The 22,169-nt window shown below is 41.4% G+C and overlaps 1 protein-coding gene across 1 annotated transcript in view; it reads right to left on the bottom strand.

The window, feature by feature from the left end:
* LOC134342784 (zinc finger protein 704-like) overlaps nucleotides 1-22,169 on the bottom strand; it is a 152,419-nt gene that overhangs the window by 29,536 nt on the left and 100,714 nt on the right. Inside the window, exon 3 of the mRNA XM_063041357.1 lies at nucleotides 3,640-3,749. Within this exon, the coding sequence (XP_062897427.1) occupies nucleotides 3,640-3,749 (110 nt within the window). The remainder of the gene's footprint in view (nucleotides 1-3,639; nucleotides 3,750-22,169) is intronic.

A 22,169-nucleotide genomic window follows, 5' to 3' on the forward strand; every position in this document is an offset into this window, starting at 1 on the left:
GTACCGGTGACCCCTGTTTCCATCCAGGGAGTCAGTGTGGACATGGTGGAGGATTACAAATACCTGGGGATACGAATTGACAATAAACCGGACTGGTCAAAGAACACTGAGGCTGTCTACAAGAAGGGTCAGAGCCGTCTCTATTTCCTGAGGAGACTGAGGTCCTTTAACATCTGCTGGACGATGCTGAGGATGTTCTACGAGTCTGTGGTGGCCAGTGCTATCACGTTTGCTGTTGTGTGCTGGGGCAGCAGGCGGAGGGTAGCAGACACCAAAAGAATCAACAAACTCATTCGTAAGGCCAGTGATGTTGTGGGGATGGAACTGGACTCTCTCACAGTGGTGTCTGAAAACAGGATGCTGTCCAAGTTGCATGCCATCTTGGATAATGTCTCCCATCCACTACATGATGTACTGGGTGGGCACAGGAGTACATTCAGCCAGAGACTCATTCCACCGAGATGCAACACAGAGCGTCATAGGAAGTCATTCCTGCCTGTGGCCATCAAACTTTATAACTCCTCCCTTGGAGGGTCAGACACCCTGAGCCAATAGGCTGGTCCTGAACTTATTTCCCGGCATAATTTACATAGTACTATTTAACTATTTATGGTTTTATTACTATTTAATTATTTATGGTGCAACTGTAATGAAAACCAATTCCCCCCCGGGATCAATAAAGTATAACTATGACTATGACTAGTCCTACCAAAGTACAGCACCTCACATACGTCTACACTAAATTCATCGGCCATTTTACAGCCCATTTTTCCAGCTGGTCCGGATCCCGCTACAAGCTTTGATTGTCTTCCTCGCTGTCACTACACTCCCAATATTACACAAACAACAGGAATTCTGCAGATGCTGGAAATTCAAGCAACATACATCAAAGTTGCTGGTGAACGCAGCAGGCCAGGCAGCATCTATAGGAAGAGGCGCAGTCGACGTTTCAGGCCGAGACCCTTCGTCAGGACTAACTGAAGGAAGAGTGAGTAAGGGATTTGAAAGCTGGAGGGGGAGGGGGAGATGCAAAATGATAGGAGAAGACAGGAGGGGGAGGGATGGAGCCGAGAGCTGGACAGGTGATAGGCAGAAGGGGATACGAGAGGATCATGGGACAGGAGGTCCGGGAAGAAAGACGGGGAGGGGGAGTGACCCAGAGGATGGGCAAGAGGTATATTCAGAGGGACAGAGGGAGAAAAAGGAGAGTGAGAGAAAGAATGTGTGCATAAAAAAGAGTAACAGATGGGGTACGAGGGGGAGGTGGGGCCTAGCGGAAGTTAGAGAAGTCAATGTTCATGCCATCAGGTTGGAGGCTACCCATACGGAATATAAGGTGTTGTTCCTCCAACCTGAGTGTGGCTTCATCTTTACAGTAGAGGAGGCCGTGGATAGACATGTCAGAATGGGAATGGGATGTGGAATTAAAATGTGTGGCCACTGGGAGATCCTGCTTTCTCTGGCGGACAGAGCGTAGATGTTCAGCAAAGCGGTCTCCCAGTCTGCGTCGGGTCTCACCAATATATAAAAGGCCACATCGGGAGCACCGGACGCAGTATATCACCCCAGTCGACTCACAGGTGAAGTGATGCCTCACCTGGAAGGACTGTTTGGGGCCCTGAATGGTGGTAAGGGAGGAAGTGTGAGGGCATGTGTAGCACTTGTTCCGCTTACACGGATAAGTGCCAGGAGGGAGATCAGTGGGGAGGGATGGGGGGGACGAATGGACAAGGGAGTTGTGTAGGGAGACCGCTTTGCTGAACATCTACGCTCTGTCCGCCAGAGAAAGCAGGATCTCCCAGTGGCCACACATTTTAATTCCACATCCCATTCCCATTCTGACATGTCTATCCACGGCCTCCTCTACTGTAAAGATGAAGCCACACTCAGGTTGGAGGGACAACACCTTATATTCCGTATGGGTAGCCTCCAACCTGATGGCATGAACATTGACTTCTCTAACTTCCGCTAGGCCCCACCTCCCCCTCGTACCCCATCTGTTACTCTTTTTTATGCACACATTCTTTCTCTCACTCTCCTTTTTCTCCCTCTGTCCCTCTGAATATACCTCTTGCCCATCCTCTGGGTCACTCCCCCCCCCCCGTCTTTCTTCCCGGACCTCCTGTCCCATGATCCTCTCGTATCCCCTTCTGCCTATCACCTGTCCAGCTCTCGGCTCCATCCCTCCCCCTCCTGTCTTCTCCTATCATTTTGCATCTCCCCCTCCCCCTCCAGCTTTCAAATCCCTTACTCACTCTTCCTTCAGTTAGTCCTGACGAAGGGTCTCGGCCTGAAACGTCGACTGCGCCTCTTCCTATAGATGCTGCCTGGCCTGCTGCGTTCACCAGCAACTTTGATGTATGTTACTCCCAATATTACTGTCATTCGCAAATCTGCTGATCCAGTCTCTTGACATTTCTTAAATGCTGCTGGCAATTCTGCTTCCACTACTCTCCCAGGCAGTGTATTCCAGGTACTTACTACTCTCTGAATAGAAAAGGTTCCCCGCAGGTCCTCTGTACTTCTTACTCTAAATTTATATCCTCTAGTTTAAACCAGTCAGCCGGAGGGGGTGGGGGGGGGGTAGAGGCATCTGCACCGGACTTTGGGGCAAGTAGTCCTGGGTTCGAATCAGGCGGGCTCCTTGCATGCCTTCCATTCGTGCTGGAATCAGTGTTGAGCTAGCAACTCCGCCGATTAAAACACGGCGCTGGGAGGAACTTTACCTTTACTTTTGATTAGTTTAAACTCCTGCTGATAGGGGGAAAAGTTTCCGGCAATCTTATTCAACTATGTCCCTCACAATTCCAATAACCCCTTTAATCTTCTCTGATCCAAGAAGAGCAGGGCTAGCTTTTCCCCATAACTGAAATGTCCTATCCCAGGCAACATCATGGCGAATTTCTTCTGGCACCCTCTCCAGCACAGCTTTCCAACAGCAAAGTGGGCAGAATGGCACACAGCACTGTTTGTAAAGTTGGAGAATTTACTTATGAAGGAATAAAGTGGCAATACCCAGAGGCAACAAGATCTAACTAAAGGACAACCAACAAGTCTGAATTGTTCTAATCTCCATGATGGCACTGCCACGATTGAGATGGTCATTGTCACTGCCATAGCTAAGCGATGGGGCTGAATAAATCGAAGATACAGCACTCTCTAACTATTCTCCATTCTGATAACCTAACACTCAGCCCTTGCATTTCTGAAGTAGAAACTGTAGATGGTGCAATTTTGTTCCTTCCAGCAAAACTGCCACATCCTTCTTTTTACCTTTAGATACCAGAGAACTCCGAAGTAAGACAGGTTATGAACTGCAGGAAAACAGCAACCATCTCCACATTCACTCCTATTCAACTTACCACAAACTGTTCCACGCTTTTGAAGCCTGTGTTCACAGTCAAGAATAATGGAAGAACCTGGCACCAATTTATCACAGAACTTCATGCAGAATTGAGTTCATCCTATCTAATACAGACACAGAGGACAATTCCACCTTTTCAACAACAGAATTAACTCACCATGGTAGCATCTGATAGTCAAGTTCAAAGTGCTGTACAAGTGCAGTTGATTTATTTTAGAAACAATTTTATAATACCCACATGCTTAGTACTGACTTGTGTTAAAAAAAAACCTTACCCAACATATGTGTTCCCGAGGACGGACTGCGGACCAGTGGACTGGTAGAGAGACTGGTCAAAACTGTAGCTGCCATAACTTCATCCATGTCAGCTTCTTCAGAAGGCTTCCTGAAAGAACAAGAATTAAATACTCTGGAATGAACTTTTTTGGACTATTGCTTTAAAAACAATGATTAGACTTGCATCTTTTCCCCACATTCTCCCACACAAAGAAGAAAATTGCAGATAGCTGTCAAATTAAGCTAGACTTTCCCCATATTCCCAGACAATGAATACAGACTTTCCAATGTATAATTACTTAATATCTGAAGACCTATCCATACCTTGCAAAGCCTTAAACCCATGTAAGGTATGGATATACATTGGCACTATGGAATATAGACTGAACACTTGTACTTCTTCAGAGACCACAATTTGAAACACCCATTAGTGTTAAGCTATAAACACAGACAACTTCTAAAAAGAGGCAACTAACTTATTGTACAAGCTGTATGAAATTGCCTACATATAATTCATAATGTTTTCTGCCCTAAGGAATGACATCTACACTAACAAATATATATTTTAAAAAATCAGTACTTATGCAGGGCATAGAATTTAAAAAATAAACAAACCACAAATTCCAACCATTTCTTCTCCAACCCTGAAATTTTAACAGCTCATTAACCCTTGCATTGTCTGCTTGGCTCTGCTATACATTTGCTCCAGTGCATATTTTGTCTTAGAGGAACACAGTATCCCAGATTACGTGGATATCACGCTAGTCTTATAGAGATAGAAACTGTGATAGCACTGATGGTAAGGGTTAACAGTCGGCACAATTAATCCTCATCATACAATCCGACAAAAACAAGACTTTTTCCATTGTATAATAAGGGCAATTAAGCTAGGTTTTATGTACAAGTCCAGCAAAACCTGTAGTAAGTGGGAAAAGACAACAAAGTTTAGGAGCCCCTGGTTTAAGTATACCTGGAAAAGCAAGGAAAAGCCAGGTAATAATACTTAAAGAAAAAAATGAAAGTTGGTTAAAACACAATACATTGATTAGAAAGTATCCAAAAGGCATAAATTAAAATAATGAATGACATTGCAATGGAAAACAATGACAAACAAGAAAGGGTTAGTTCCACAATTAAATGTGTCAAGAAAGCAACACTTTAAATATTTCGTTTTTGTAGAACTGTTACCATAATAATGTTATGAACGTTCAAGTAGTAATATCTCACAATTGAGATCATATTGTGGGGATTAATGATTTAAGAGCAATTTATGGCAAGTAGGTGGGCAAAGGACTCAGAACCTGCCAGCAATCAGGGGATAATATTTATCTTCAATATTTAAAAGGAATGTTTTTATTTGCATATGAAGCAAAAAATAAACTTCAGAAGCACAAACAGGAGTCACTTAAGAGTTTCAAAGCCAACATTATAAAAGCTATAATCCACATGGACCATACAGCACATATTTTCCTTGGATACAAGTTTCAGTTGAAGTTTAATATGACCTTTAACAAATACAGCTACATATTTCTTAACAGCATGCTGGATGGACAGCGTGATGTGAGCTTTACATGTTTTACCAAGCTCTGAGGTTGCATTTATTCCAGATGCATTTAGCAATATCGAGAAATATAAAAACATTTCACACAAACAGAGTGCTGTAAAAATTACGAATAAAGGTCCAACCTGACTGCGGAGAAGCAGGAACAAGAGCTGACAGGTTCAGGCTCCAGAGCCTATTTACTGCCAATAGCCAGACCTCCTGAAATCCAGACCACTGAGAATTTTGCATGCTGTTTTCTAGCTCCTTGTCAAATTCCTCATGGAGTACGGCAGAAAGCTCGAGCGGCAGGGCTGGCTTCTCTGATTGCACAATGAAGGCCACATAACCGGTCTAGGCATATGCTACTGGTACGAGTCAAAAAGCAAACTTTTAAAACAGGTAGGTTGCTCAGAGATGGGAAAATTTCCACAGTAAAACTGACTGCAGCAACCAAGCTTCCAATATCAACAGGTATTTGAGTATGTGATTGTGCATTTGTTACAATTTAGCAGCTATACCTCATTATTCTGAAAAGATCTGGGTAACTTAGCAGTTCAATGACAATGGCAACTCACTCTACTCTGCACCGTGAAATCTGTATGAAGAGCCTTGATGAAATCAGCATCACATCAACTTTTCTGTTAAAATATCTTATATCAAGGTTTGGGGCAAACTAGTGGATCCAAAAGTGGCCAACATCAACCCCCACACCCCCTGGACAGTGGAGTTTCTAAAAGGCCGATAAAGATAAGGGGGGGGGGGGCGGTGCTCAGTAGCAATGGCGGCTGCTGAAGGATTGCAGACTTAATTTTTAGAAATGAATTACTTAAGTAACACACTGGGAAAGGTTTCACTGCTAACATGATGGTCTTTCTTTAGAAGCAGTATTTGGGTTATGGTCAGAGATAATGGGTGCTTTAGAAAGTGAGCTGGGTCCTTTGTTCGGCGGGAGATGAAGGAAGAAGACACTGGAGAGAACCGGTCGTAGGATCCGATGCAGTGGGGGACAGTATTTCAATGGAGCCAGGTGCCAAGGTCGACTGAGGATCAGTGAATATGAATTTTGGGAAGAGCTGAGCTCCAACTTGTGCACATTTGACTGTTTAATTATAATGGGCCCTTTATGTTTTTTCTTTACTAAACCAGCAGGGTTTCACTTATTAGAAGAATTTGATCCTTCGTACCTCAATTGAATACAATGATCACGTAATCACCTCATCATTTGATAACCCACCATTCTCTTAAGACTTTGCTCCAAGTATGTTATACTTGATGAAAAGCAAATGCAACACCTCTGTATATGGCCTATCACGAGAAATATGGACTGAAGAAATGGTATTATTTCCAGGCCTAGTCTGCGCATTATTGCCTACTGTAGTACAGTTCCCATTATCTAATCATGTAATGGTGAAATTTCTGTGAATTGGTGCATGGTGTTCAATGGAATTAAAATTCAGAAGTCTGCCCTTTCAAATGGACTCCACTTTGCTGAGGCACTGTTCCTTGAAGATGTCTTGGAGGCCAGTATGCATGATGGAGCTGACTAATTTTACAACTCTCTGTAGCTTCTTTTGATCCTGTACAGTAGCACCGCCCCCCCCATACCAGACAGTGATGCAGCTTATCAGAATGTTCTCCATGGTACATCTGTAGAAGTTTGAGTGTTTTAGGTGATAAACCAAGATTCCTCAAACTCCTAATGACATATTGTCTTCTTTATAGCTTCATTAAAATGTTGGGACCAGGTAAGATCCTTAGATATTGACACCCAAGAACATATTTGTGAAAACATTGAGAAATGGAAAATACTTCAAAACATGCTCGCCAACACTTCAAACAAAATAGTGATAGTTTGCATACTTCATACAACATTTCATTGCTCATTGCTAAATCTGAAAGCCCCATACATTTGGCGAAGAAGTGATTCTACCAGCAGTAAGGGAGATTCTGAGTGTGGTACATCACCAGACCAAATAATTAAAGCAATTCCACTTGGCAACAACTCTGTTCAAAGACAAATGGATGAAATGTTGGAGAATGTGGAAGATACTTTGTGCTACATACTTAAGACAACAGAACTTGCTCTGCAGTCAGATGAGTTAACTTTGCCAGAGAATGAATATTTGCTTCTTTGTTACATTCACCTCATAAAAGATGAAAGCATGGTTCAAGAGTTTATTTGTAAGGGACTAGAAACAGATATGAAGGGCGAGTCAATATTTTGGGTTGTTGAGCAACTTTTCTAAGAGAAGGACATTTTGTTCACCAACATTCTTGTTTGTGCAACAGATGGGGCACTATCAATGACAGGTCACCACTGTGGAGTTATTACTTCCTTGAAAAAAGCTGTACCTAACATAATTCACAGACAACATCTTGTTGCAAAAAAACCCAAGTGATCAGCTGCACAGATTCTTAAATACTGCTATCACAGCGGTAAATAAAATTAACTGCCATGCACTCAATTCTCGACTATTTCAAGAGCTTTGTATTGAGAATGATGAACAGAGTGAACACTTGCTGTTGCCACAGAAGTCAGTTGGCTCTCAAAAGGAAACTGAGACACGTTTCTTTAATGTGCTTTTTTTAAAACTATGATAAAATTCTTTGAAGACCTGAATGCTTCATTCAGTAATCAACTCAAGAATATTAGGAATGGCATTGCTTATTTGTCAGAATTATTTGCAAAATTTAATAAAAATCAATCTTCAATTGCAAGGAAATGATGTGAATCTTAAGTCAAATCAGTCATCTCCACATTGCTAAATTAATCCTATTTAAGTGGAACAGTGAGCATTGCAACTTTTTCATTTTCTGAGTCCCTTTGAGTTGGAAGAGAAAGAAAGAATACCAGATGATGATCTTCAAATATACTGTGCCCACTTGGGTGAGCTGCATAAAGACACGTCAAAGAGATTTCAGGATCTTCTCTCAATTCAAATCCTGGATAATAAATAATAAATCCATTCCTGAACACTTGTAATGAGGAATTACCAGAAAGGATGAAGGAAGAATTGATCTCGCTACAAAATGACTGAGCTGAAAGCGAGTTTCAAATAATCATATCAAGTTTAGGTTGTAGAAAGAAATTTCTGAATACAATCTTGCAGCGTGGAAAAAGGTCAAGATGTTCTTTATTGCCTTTCCAACATCATATCTTGTGGACTGCAGTTTCTGTGCATTGGCCCAACTTCTCTGAAAGCAATGAAACAGATTGCAAATGACTGAACATGGGGATCTAATGTTCCTTCTGAGTGACACTCAACCTGACGCTGACGAGTTGTTATCACTGCACCAAGCCCCGCCGTCTCAGTGAAGGCTGGAAAAGCAATGACGGAGTGAACAGTTGGACTATGAATGTACAATCTAAAATTGTTGATGAAAATTGTTTTTACTGAAATTAAATAATTTTGTTTGTAGCTTCAAATAGATTTCAATTTTTTTTGCAATTATTTGTCACTGCTTTAAATTTGCAGTTCCTATTTTCTTGCATTATAAATCAACAATTTTTAATAGCTTTTTATGTAATGGCCAGAAAACAAGAGGAGTTTGCTGGGGATGTGGTCTTGGAGCCAAAGGGGTGGTAACTCTAAGTTTGGGAACCACTGGTGTAAACAAAAGATTCTGTGTTAAGTTGGAAGATGCTGTGCTGTTAATAACATTACAGGCTTTTTGTACAGAATTCACAGGAAGGTCAAAAGCCACTACTGGAGAAAACAAAAATATCATATCTTAATGATAGTCAATCTGAGACTTTGAAAAAAAATTTAAGACAGCAGCATGCTCGAATGCAGCAGCCACATCTGGGTCCAATCAAAGGTGTATTTGTTCATCCTGTACATCTCTTTCATGATCGCTAGTCACTGCTGGATACTAAGAATATCAAGTATGGCAGGACAATCAGCAAGCTGCTTGATGGCGTTGGAACTGGACTTATTGTGTTGCCACCCGGGCTTGTTGTGTATTTGTTGTGCAGAGACTGTGCGTGGTCCAAAAAAAAAAATGTGACTGATGGTCTTGGACGTTTCTATTGTGATTGTGTTGGACATTAATGTACAATACAGTACATCGGATTCACTGGTGAGACTGACAGCGGGGGAGCCACATGGCCTCTGTTGTTGTGCGGACAAGGAACTCAAGCCTCTCAGCCTCCTGTGACGGCTGCAGGTGAAGGAGTCGCCTGAGCGGGCTGTCTGTCGCTGAATTTTATACTGGGTTGGGGGGGCTGGCCTCTCCCATTGATGTCGCCCTCTGGTGCTCACCCAGTGGAAGAACAAGCTGGACCAAGACAACTTGGGGACCTAGTTTATATCATTTTTATCCTCTTTGTTGCTGTATATTTTTCCAAAATTCACTATATTCTATTCATGCTATGCGCAGTGTGTTGTGTGCAATGGGTTTTGCACCTCGGCCCCAGATAAATGCTGTTTTGTTTGGTTATATTCACGTACGCTTGAACAATAATTAAACTTGAAACACAGAAGTTTTTTTTTGCGTAGAGCCAAATCCACTACCACTTGGCCAAGTTTCTGGTGGCAGCAAAGCCTTTGAGTTCTGATGGTCAGAGTCAGAGAGTCACACAACTTAGAAATGGGCCCTTTAACCCATCCTATTCACAGCCATCTTTTTGGTTATTTACAGTAATCCTATTGTTTGCCTTCATCAGGACTGTGTGTTTTATCCCAGGCCTATTTAAGAGTCTGTCCAAATGCCTTTCCAATGTAGTATTTGGACCCAATTCCAACACACCTCTGGCAGAACATTCCAGATATCAAATATAGTGCAAAAAAAAACATTTCCCTTCAGTTCTACTTTAAAACTCATTCTCATCTCAAATCGAAACCCTCACCTTTATGATAACCCTTCCACAGGCCAGAAGATTTTGGCTATTTAGCCCATCTACACTTTTCAATCTTATCAACTTCCATCAGGTCAGTCCTCAGCCCCCTTAGTTTCAGGATAAAGAAACCCCGTTAAACCAATCCTTCCCCATTAACTCCAGTCATCCAATGTAGTCACCGTTGTAAAGAATCTCCTTTGAACTCTCACTAGTGCAATCATATCCTATGCCCAGAACCATACACAATATTCCACCTGCAGCCTAACGTGTGTTTCGTAAGACTGCAACACGAAGCCCGCATTCTGATATTCTATGTCCTGAACTATTATGATCCTTAAAAGGCATCACCTTGGATTAAATGTCACCTGCTAATGCTCCACACAATTTCTGTCTGATCCATTCTGTTGCAGCCTTTGATGATGTTTCAAAATAAATTTCGGTCCAGGCAGTGCACCACTAGTTACAGATATTCAAATTTACTACCCTGTCATCAAGCCAGTTTTGAATCCAATTAACCAGATGGCCCTGGATATCATGCAACTTAACCATCTGGGCCAGTCTATCATGCAGACCTTGTCAAATACTTCATTAAAGTTCTGTCCCTTCGAGATTGCAATAAATTTCCAACTAACAATGCAAAGCTCATCAGCCTGTAGGCACTTGGCTTATCCCTGCTCCTCTTTTTAAATTAAGGAACAACATTAGCTATCCTCCAGTCTTCTGATACCTCACCTGTGGCTAAGGAAGATGCGAAAGTCTTCATCAGGGCCCCAGCAATACCCTTGTTTCCTATAGCATTCTGGGATTGATCTCATCTGACCCTGGGGATTTAATGACACTAACATCTAACACCTCCACCTTCTTAATACTGACACAGCCTACACTTACAACACCTCTCCCAAAATCACCATCTATCACCTCCTTTCCTTATATAAGACAAGTTTTCATTTAGGACCTTCACCACATCTGCTGGCTCCACATATAGATTATACCCTTGGGGACCCACACTTTCCCTGGCTACCATCTTGCTCCTAATATTCCTATGGAATGAATTGGATTTTCTGTAGTCTTACCAGCTAAGTGTGCTTTATAAGCTCTTTTTAAATGTACTTCCCTACACTCTCTATTAAGGCAGTCTTGGGGTAATGCAAGAGTTCCATTTCATGGAAGTTGGCCATAGGCGGATTTCTCCACAAGTCAGGAATGTCTGCTTTCACTAGCTACCCATATCATATTACTCTACATAGTTATTATAATTCTTTTACTTCAATGAATAATCACCCTAACACTTCCCATAATTAAACTGATGACATAATATATCCAGTCGATAATGAATACCATGAAACATATTATTATTACCAGCTTGAAAAATAAGAGAATTTGCATGAAGTCAGATTTCCATAAATCAGTAATTTCTAATCCCTGTACTCCTCAAGGGACTCACTTGATTCTAACTGTCTATAACCATCATGTCCTTTTCTTCAAAAGTTCAAAGTAAATTTATTCTCAAAGTACATACATGTCACCATATACTGCCCTGAGATTCGATTTCCTGCAAGGATTCAAAGTAAATACAAAGAAGCACAATAGAATCAATGAAAAACTCCACACAACAGAGATAGACAAACAGCCAGTGTGCAAAAGTTGACAAACTGTGCAAATACAAAAAAAAACAAGCAATGGAGAAAATGAATCCATTCAGTTCAGTGTTGGGGTGAGTGAACCTCCAGTTCAAGAGCCTGATGGTTGAGGGATAATAATGGTTATGGAACCTTGTTTTGTGGAAACTGAGGCTTCTCGGTCTCCTGATGACAGTAGCCAGATGAGATCATGGTCTGGATGGTTGGGGTGGTGGGTGATGTCCTTGATGATGGATGCTGCTTTCTTGTAACAGTGCTCCTTGTAAATATGCTCAATAGTGGGAAGGGCTTTACCTGTGATGGACTGGGCTGTATCCGCTAGTTTTTGTAAGTTTTTTTCCCTGTTCAAGGGCAATGATGTTCCCATACCAAACTGTGATGCAACCAGTCAGTATACTCTCCACCACTTATCTATGGAAGTTTGCCAAAGTTTTGTATGACATGGCGAGTTTGCGCAAATGTCCAAGAAATTAGAGGCACTACGGTGCCTTTTTTGTAATAGGAGTTATGTGCTGGACTTGGACAGATCCTCTGAAATGAAATCACCGAGGAGTTTAAGGTTGCTAAATCTTTCCACCCCCGATCCCCTGATGAGGACTGGCTCATGGATCTCTGGTTTCGTCCTCCTGTGGTCAACAAACAGCTCTTTGGTTTTGCTAACACCGAGTGAGCTTGTTGTTTTGGGACCCCTCAGCCAGATTTTCAATCTCCCTCCTGCATGCAGATTTGTCACCACCTTTGATTCAGCCAACAGCAAATTTAAATATGGCATTGGAGCTATGCTTAGCCACACAGTCCTGAGTATAGAGCAAGTAGAACTTCTCCCCCTGATCAAATTTTCACCAACCTTTGTGGAAGGAAGGATGGTCAACACTTCAGGTCAAAACACTGCATCAGAATCTGATGCAGGGTTTTGACCCAAAATGTCAGCACTTCCTTTGTGTCCACAATAGTGCTCGGCCCACCGAGTCCTTCCAGCACCCTATTCATTTGCTCCTAGATTCCAGTATTTCTAATCTCTTGTTTCTTCAATTACCTCTGGTCATCCAAGGTTCCCTAATCTCGCCAGCTTTCTCTTTGACCCTTAGCAGAGGTTCTGCACTCTTACTTGTCATATCTTTCCCACTTTAGAATGGTTACTTAAGGATCAACCTTACCCCTTTCAATATTGACCTTTGATGTTTCTCTGTACCCAAGGTGTTCTGAACTTTACACCACCAGCCTAGTTTAATTTCCAAAGGTCCAATATTGCCTCATTTTCGTAAGATTGTATATGTACCGTCTCAAAAACTATCTTGGACATACTTAAATTCAGCCCCATCTATGCCCATTGCATTAAGGGAATCACAGTCGATACCAGGAAAGTTCACATACTCCACTATTATAGCCCTGATGCTTTTTCACTTTTCTGCAAGGTCCTTACATACTTTTTCCCACTGACTAGTGACTGGCCTTCTCTTACTCCTAAGATTTACCCATGTGGTCTTGTTCAAGGATGCTTGCAAGATACTTTTCTGATGATTGCCCTAATCAGAAATGTACATTCCCCTTCTCCGTCGTGTCTGAAAATTCTATACCCTATTGCATTAAGCTCAGTCCTGCTCTTCATCCAGCCATATTTTGACTGCTATAATATTGTAAATCAATCTGTTGCTCTCGGCTTATTTGATTTATGACACTTCAAATTAAACGCGGCCTCCCTCCCCCATCCCCACACCCCTCACCCACTGCACCCCAACCATGCTCCACCCACTGGTCTTGCTCAATTTGTCCTGTACATTTGTTAGAGGAGAAGAATTCCGATTTTCCAGCACTGTGTTTATGGGACAAACCGCTGGGGAATAACATATTCCAGTGGAAAGGGGAATTTGCCAATGTGAAGCATTGGTCGGGCTTTCATCAAGATCAAGGTAGATCTGCGACTAGTCACCCAACTCTACATTTCGTTTTATTCCCCGCCCCCCTCATTACTGGTAAATTTGATAATAAAAAAAATAATTTTTGTATCCTGGTGCTAAACCAGGAACGTATTGAACAGAGGGGCTCAGCAGAATAAACTGAGAGCATCACAGGTAGATAGAGTGGTGAAAAAGGCATTTAGCATGCTGGTCGGGGCATTGAGTGTAGGAGCTGGGATACTATATTGCTGTTGTACATGTCAATGGTGAGGCAGCACTTGGAGTACTGTGGGCAGTTTTGGCCACCCTGTTATAGGAAAGATGTGTTAAACTGGAAAGAGGGCAAAAAAGATTTACGAGGACATTGCCAGGACTAGAGGGCCCATGTTATAGGGAGAGGTTGCCAGGCTAGATCTATATTCCCTGTAACACAGAGGGGTAAGGCTTTGAGGGAAATGGGCATTTGGACTAGCCAAGTGGGAACCATCAACAGGGGCTCTGCTCAAAGGGCCTATATCCTTGCTGTACTGCTCTGTGGTTTAGTAAACACCCAGCAAGCAGAAGTTATTTCCCAGTTATGAGATCTACCTTACCAGCTTTAATTAATTCTTGAATATTTTAATTAAATCACTTTCCTAAATTCCTGGGAAAATAATATTTAGAAATCTCTAAATATTATTTAACATCCTAGTAAAGCTTCCTCATATACTATTTTGCCTACAAAGTGCTTCAGTGTTGAGATTAGCTAGCAATATTGAGCAAGGTAACCAGATCCATAGAATTACTGAGCTTACGCACACCTGATTAAAAAAAGTCACATTAACACAAGTACCTTTAGAGTTAAATTAAGGGCACAGATTAAACGAATTTGGAAGACTTTCCCTAGAGTTAAGATAACTGAAGAGTGACATAATCACTGTCTAGAGACAAGCAAACATCTGACTGTGCTAACAGAACAGTCCTAAGGCATTGACTGGCCGACTTTTTTCCTAATATTCCTAACAAAATTAATTTGAAGTAAATTCATTGTTAAAGTACATATATGTCACCATATAACCTTGAGATTAGTTTTCCTGTGGGCAAACTCAGTAAATTCAAGAGCCATAATAGAATCAATGAAAGACCGCACCCAACAGGGTGGACAACCAACGTGCAAAATGTGATAAACTGTGCAAATAGAACAGAAATTAAATAACAATAATAGTAATAATAATAATAAGCGAGAACATGAGATGAAGAGTCCTTGAAAGCCAGTGCATAGGTTGTGAGAACAATTCAATGATGGGGTGTGAAGGTACCCACACGAGTAATATGAAACCCCAGTAAAGTATGGAAGATAAAATATGAAACTATGCACATCGATAACAAAACTGGGAACAGTGAATATTGCCCAGGATCTCCTTTACACAGCCACACCATCATCTTTGGAAAATGACTCCAATGTGTGGACTCCAACTGAAATCCTATCTTTCACATTTCAGACCTACCCTGAATCATGGGTACATTCAACCCCGCCGCACTCCCACCCCCCAATATTTCAAAGCACTGTTCTCATCACCTCAACAGATTGATATTTACTGCCTTGTTTAGTCACATACACACAACTGACTAACCTCCTCAATCACAACAACTGAACTTATCGTAAAGCTGTGATATTTCACAGATCAGTTTTATTCTTCTCAAAATGCTGCAAAATGATTCTGTCTTCCCCACCCCCACCACTCCATCTGTTCTCCCTCCAAATGATACCCCTTTTCAGATGGCAATCTCCAACGGGTCTTGAATTCCAATACCCCTCTGGATTCTCCCCTCCCCACCTCCAAACTTTCTTTCAACAGCAATTTTCCAAGCAAATCCACATCATCTTGGTTTCACCATCACTTCGAATCTTAAACAATTAACCTCCAGCTGAAACCTAGGCTTCGATCACTCGTTGTATCTCCATTAAAATGAATTCTAAGCCCAACAGAATATTGAACTGTTCTGCCACCTGTACTTCAAAGCTTATTTCTCTGGTGAGGAGTCTTCTCCCCAGACCTGTCTCTCTCCCCTAGATCAACTGTCTCTTCAATCTTCCGACAACGGTCTTTGACTCGTAGCAGTAAACATCTCCTTTCCAACAAATGCTTCTGACCTAATGATGTTTTACAGCATTTTTGTGTTCACACAAAAGGATTTCATTTATCACCATTGAGATCACATTCTAATATAAGATCCATCAACAAAGAACTACAATTATAACAGTGAAGTGAAAAGCTCTAGAGCAGTTACAGGAATGTAATTCTCTCAGCAATATAAGTGCTCCCCCAACCAATGGACTCACTTTCTAGGACTTCATCTCATGTTCTCAATACGTATTGCTTATTTATTTATATTGTTGTTTCTCTTTTTGCACTTGCACAGCTTGTTGTCTTCTGCCCTCTGTTTGATAGCTTACGTTGGCAGTTGTCCTTTGACCCTGTTATAGTTACTATTCTATAATCTCAGGGTTGTATATGGTGACATATATGTACTTCGATAATAAAATTTACTTTGAACTTTGAGAGAAATATTGTCCACATAGCAAACACACAAGTAAAAGTGCACATTTTCTTACAGTCTTGGCAGTGGGCAAGGCACAGCAACTACAACATGCATGGAAAGCTGTCCTCACAATATGTACTCACTTCCAGAGGCTGCACTCATTCTAAGGCAATACTGGCTAAAACACAGAAACAAAATGTGAAATAAAAACAGAAAATACAGGAAAACTCAGTGGTTTATGCAACACCTGAAGACAGCTACTGATCTGAAACATTAACCGTTTCTCCTTCCACAGATGCTGCCTGACCTGCGATATTTTTCCAGGATTTTTTTTAAATAACTAGTTTCCCACATCTGTAAAATTACCTACAAATTTCATTTTTTGATTTCCACAAATAACCTGAAATCACAAGTAACCTTGCAACATAACAGCGTTTCTGGTCAAAAAGAAAAAAATCCAATAGCACCAAAATAGATAATTATTTAAAATAATTACATCTGGTTCTGTTTACCTATATCCCCACACAAACAAAAAAATGAACTATGAGCCAAGGTTAGAGTCATAGTCCAAGGAATACGTGAGAAATGTGACTGAGGTAATTAGCAATCAAAGTTCATGGGAAATTCTACAGGATCAAACCTGAACACTATAAATTCAAAATGGATTCCTATTTAACAAGCCAAAAGTATAGAACAGGAAAGCTAATTATTCATAACATAGATTGGTCCACAACAGAAGGGAACATTGACTGATAGAAGCTGAGAAGTGCAAATAGTCAAAAAAAAAGTGCAAGAATACATTTCTAGAGCCACATGATCCAAATTAAATCTTATCCAAACTAAATAATATTAGCAATCATTTCTGGATGAAATTATGGCAACCACAGAAAGGGACTCATTCAATCCTCTTTAGTGTGCATATACACAATGATGTCAACTGTTGCTGCAAATCACATTTTAATCCCTTCTGATGTAAACTGGAGCCCAAAGCTCCCAACATCGACTGTTGTGGAACAATTACTGGAGAACTGGGAGTGCAGCAGAGCAATCTCTCGTCTTATTTGTAATTTAAAAAGAAAAGGATACTCTGGTGACATCAGGGCACCTCAAAAAAAAAACTCCCAGAACAGACTGTGGACAGCTTGAACATATCCTGAAATCCTCAGGCGATGTTTTGAATCATAGGTATCACTTCTTGTAGAACCTAGCTGCCAAGTCGTGGTTCTACTGGCTGCCTCAGTGGCAACACTGAAGGAGGCACTGAGGTCTGCCTGTCTGAAAGCACGTACCATGGGACTCAAGGCCAGCTTCTATTCTGCTGTCTTCTGGCTACTGAATGGACCTGTTGGATGACTCAGTAAAGGCTGGATCGAGAAGCACAGAAAGGTCCAAATGCAAAGACCAATATGTAGGTTTTTTAAGGACACCCGTTTCTTTTGATAAATTATGTAGCTGAAAGCTCACATTTCCTCCAATAGTGTAACAACTTGGGGAAACACGAGCCGCAGGGCAGTGTAGCGATTTACAATGCCAGCTGTGAGATCAGGTTTCAATTCCTGCCGCTGTCCATAAGGAGCCTGTACTCCCCGTGACTGCATAGGTTTCCTCCTGGTGCTCCGGTTTCCTCCCATACTCCAAAGACACGTGGGTTAGGGTTATGTTGTGGGCATGCCAAGTTGGCGCCAGAAGCATGGTGATGCTTGCGGACTGCCCCCAGGTCACGTTCTCGATGTAAAAGAACACATTCCACTCTACGCTTCGACGTACATGCGGCAACTAAAGCTAATCTAGCTTCTTTCATCTTTATAATACCATTCTCCAGAATGAGCTTCAATAAAAGTGGGCAAAACAAATCTCAGTTTACTGGTTTCTATTCTAGATCATCGTAGCTGCCACTGCTAATCCATCATATTTTGTAGTTTGTGCTAACCACAGTATCAGAAAGGCCACTCAGGCTCTGTACCCATGGAAGACAACCAAATTGGATTTGACTAAAGTGAAGGGGGCACCAGTATTTGCTAGCAGTCCTAGCTTCTCAATACTGCAGACAGACACTGGTTGCACTCATTTTCCCAAAAGGCTCCTTTGAATACCCACATTTGTTCACCTACCCAAAAAATTGTCTCTCAGATGTGTAGTTTGTCACAGTTCATGAGAAATATGTTGTAATGGTTAACATTATTCTTACAGATTCCATGACCCCTTTGTCCTTAGAGAGAAGCTATTGCCTGATATTTAATGTTATGACATCAAACGCTTTAACCCGAGCTACCAATATTCACCACCACCCTAACTGCCTGACATCCTCAGTGATCAGCAATGCCCTGAATAGCTCCTGGTGAAAAAAGGTCTACCTTCCATACACAAAAGGAAAAAGAAACTGTGGGTAGCTGATGGAATTTGAAAAGGAAACAGAACGCTGTAAATATTCAGATCAGGTAGCATCCATGGAGAGAGAAATATAATATTAATGTTGATGGTCTTTCATTGGGATGGAAACAAGCTGGAAATCATGCATTTGAGGGTCAAGTGAAGAAATTAAAGGGTGGACACCAAGCCAGACCTAGTTAAACTTCTGATCCTACAAAGGATAAATACATATATACTGCATCTCTGCTCATCTAGGAGAGTGCTCTAATCATTCAACTGGTAATGGTTGGTGGTCCTGAAACAGGGTGGTGATAGACTGACAAATACCCACAATAGCACCGAGCATCTTCTTCGACCACTGGCACTTCTGTGACTCCAGATCACCTGCCACTTTTCAGTGAAAAGTTTAAGTCAGAATGTTGCTGAGGATCAACTGCACACAGATCTGGGCTGATTCATTTGTTGAAGAAAGACAAACTCTCCCTTTGCTCTTTCAGTACAAATGAAATGGCTCCATCCAAAACATCAATTGCCCATTTCCTCCACAAATGCTGCCTGACCTGCTGAGTTCCACCAGCATTTTGTGTGTTGCTCTCGATTCCAGCATCTGTAGTCTTGTATATTCATTTGCTTGAGAGCTGGAAAGGAATGTAACATAGTGCAATCCTTTCTTGCAACCTCTAGTTCAGAAGTGTAACCCCAAATCACAGGTGACTGGGCCCTATGCTGGGCCTAGATCACTGTACAATCTTGGCAGGACTGTACTCATAATGAAGGGATGAGAGTAGGGTAGGTGGTGGGGAGAGGGGGAAGGCTAGGACTCTTACCCTACAAAAAAAAAAATAAATTCTCATTTGTTGCATCTTTGCTTGTTGAGAACAATCTAATTATTCAGGGCATTTCTGCTCTCTGATGTATAGTGGCCATTAGAACATAACCGTTAGCTTCTCCTGGCAAACTCCTCGCATCCACTGAGAGCAGCAATCTACTCAAGGATGGAATCTCATTGCTCAGTTGAAAGGTTGAGCGAACTTGGGCTTTTCTCTTTGGAGCGAAGGGGTACGAGAGGTGACTTGATAAATGTACACAAGATAGGAGGCATAGATAGTGTGACAGCCATTGCTTTTCCCCCAGGGTGGCAATGCCTAATATCAAAGGACATACTTTTAAAGGTGATATGAGGAAAGTACAGGGGAAATGTCAGAGATAGTGTTCTATTTTTTTTAAAAAAAAAGTTCTTTTAATCCGGGAACGCGCTGCTGGTGGTGGTGTGGTAGTGGTAGAGTCTGATACATTTGGGGCATTTAATAGACTCTTAGATAGGCACAGGGATGAAAGAAAAATTGAGGGTTATGGGCTGTGTAGGAGGAAATGGTTAGATTGATCTTGGAGTACGCTAAAAGATCAGCACAACATCATGAGCTGAAGAGCCTGTACTGTTCCATGTTTAATCAGGATAAGATCTTTTAGAGCTTCAAATATTCTTCTGGCAGAGACCAATGTCCATCTGGATTGGGGGCAAGGCCAAACAGAGACAAAAAGCCATCCAGTGACCTCTCTTAGTGCCTCCAAAATAGGCTGTCATTGGAGCCACATGGCACAGTGTGTCTAGTCTGTTACTAAGTTCTTGCAAAATAGTATGCAAAGCCTGCAGAGTGAAGACCACAGCCTCTTTGTGGATGAACACTTTGATGAGGTACTCTTTAAATCCTGGAGCTCTTACCATTTCCCCTACCACCTCTCCCACTTCTATGCACGTCTAGATGCACAGAATGTTCTTGCTTTCCAGCTGTGTAGAATGTGCTAAAAAGGGCCAGCATCCATCCTTTTATGACTTACCTTAAATTTGGCTGTTCTAGAACAGAGAGATACAGCATATAGACACATCCTCCTGTCTATCAAGTATACACCAACTGCCAATCACCAGTTTTGACACTAATCCTACATTGATTAGGTTTTTTATTTTCCTTTCATTCTCTACATCCTTTCCTCAAGTCACCTACGTACTAGTGGCAACTTACAAGGCCACTATGAGGATCCAGCCTGGGACCAACGTACTGATGCAATTACAAAGAAGCCATGACAGCAGCTGTATTTTACTAAGAGTTTGAGGAGACATGGTATTTCATAAAAGACTCTCACAAATTTCTATAGTTTTATGGTGGACAGCATTCTATTTGGACGCATCATTGTCTGGCAAGAACAACTATTGCACAGGATCAGAAAAAAAACTGCAGGAAGTTGCAAGCTCTGCCAGCTCCATCATGGGCACCAGTCTCCCCAGAATTAACGACACCTTCATAACGTGATGCCTCAAAAAGGTGGCATTCATCACTAAAGGCCCCTATCACCCAGGACACACCATCTACCCATTGCTGCCTTCAAGGTGGTGATACAAGAGCCAGGAGACACACACTCAATGTTTCAGGAACAGCTTTTTCTCCTCTGCCTTTAGATTTCTGAACTGACAATGAACACTAACCCAACTAGTTTTTCTTTGTCTGCTCTCTTTTTACACTACTTACTTAATATATTTATATATTCAATATCAAAGTATACTTAATACAAATTTCTTGTGGTAATTTACCATTATTTTTATTATGTATTGCTGCCACAAAACTATAAATGTGCTAGTGATATTAAACAGATTCTGATTCAATTAACCTAACAATCTGCACACATTTGGAATATGGGAGGAGAGCAGAATAAATCCAGAAGGTCACAGTAAGAACATAAAAGCTCCACAAAATCAGCACCCGAGGTCAGGACTGAACCATGGACTGTGAGACAGTGGCTTCCTCAGCTGTAACACTCTGTTGTGAACTGTGCAAACTACACTTTATCATGCTATTCTGGCAGAAAACACAACTATGCTCTTGCACGCTAGTTCTACACATACATTACACTGCTAGGATGTTTTACATTTGTCTTGTTTCAACACTTTTGGACTGGGTCCTAAATTTAGTCATTTCTCCCAGCACAACTGTCAGCAGAACTACTTCCAAAAGATGCCAGCAGCCATCTGTATTCAAAAGGCAGCTCACTACCCTTTCGAATGAAAGCATGTCAGAGTACTGGAATGTTTCGATGGGGCAGAGCAAAGGAAAGAAATACCAAGATTCCTGACTACACACAAGGAATCAACCTTCGATACCCTGACAAATTCATTTTTCTTTTAAATCACTAACTTTTCTGCTGTTTGAACCTTCAGCTTTATAAAGGGAGTCACCAATATTAAGTATACCAGAGATCTTTCATAAAGACTTTGAAGTATGTAGTGACAGTAATATAGATTTATTTTTATATTGTTAACTCAGGCTCCAGGAATATGCAGCTAAAGCAATCACCAAGACAAACAGCTTGGGTGACCTGGAGCAGCAAGCATAACTCTACATTTATGGCAAGACTTTCAGATTTGAAATGTTTTAAAGAGACAAACACAGGGAAGAGAACAACATTTTCCATTCTACAAGCAAAATTACACAACTTCCTCAAGGCGTACAATTCTGCTTCCAGTCAAAAATCCTGTCACATTGACATTGCATAAATTTTCACCCATAACATTTCACGAAATACAAGTGATAATCAGCACGATTCCAATTTCTGGTTCTGTAATTAAAGATCAGCATTGTTCTACAGCAACAGCTAAAGCCTTGCACTTCTCTGTAGGTTATTGCTATTCCATAGCCGGCTGATGGTGTAGTGGCGTCAGCAC

The sequence above is a fragment of the Mobula hypostoma genome, chromosome 2 (genome assembly GCF_963921235.1).
Source record: "Mobula hypostoma chromosome 2, sMobHyp1.1, whole genome shotgun sequence".
NCBI classification, from domain to species: domain Eukaryota; kingdom Metazoa; phylum Chordata; class Chondrichthyes; order Myliobatiformes; family Myliobatidae; genus Mobula; species Mobula hypostoma.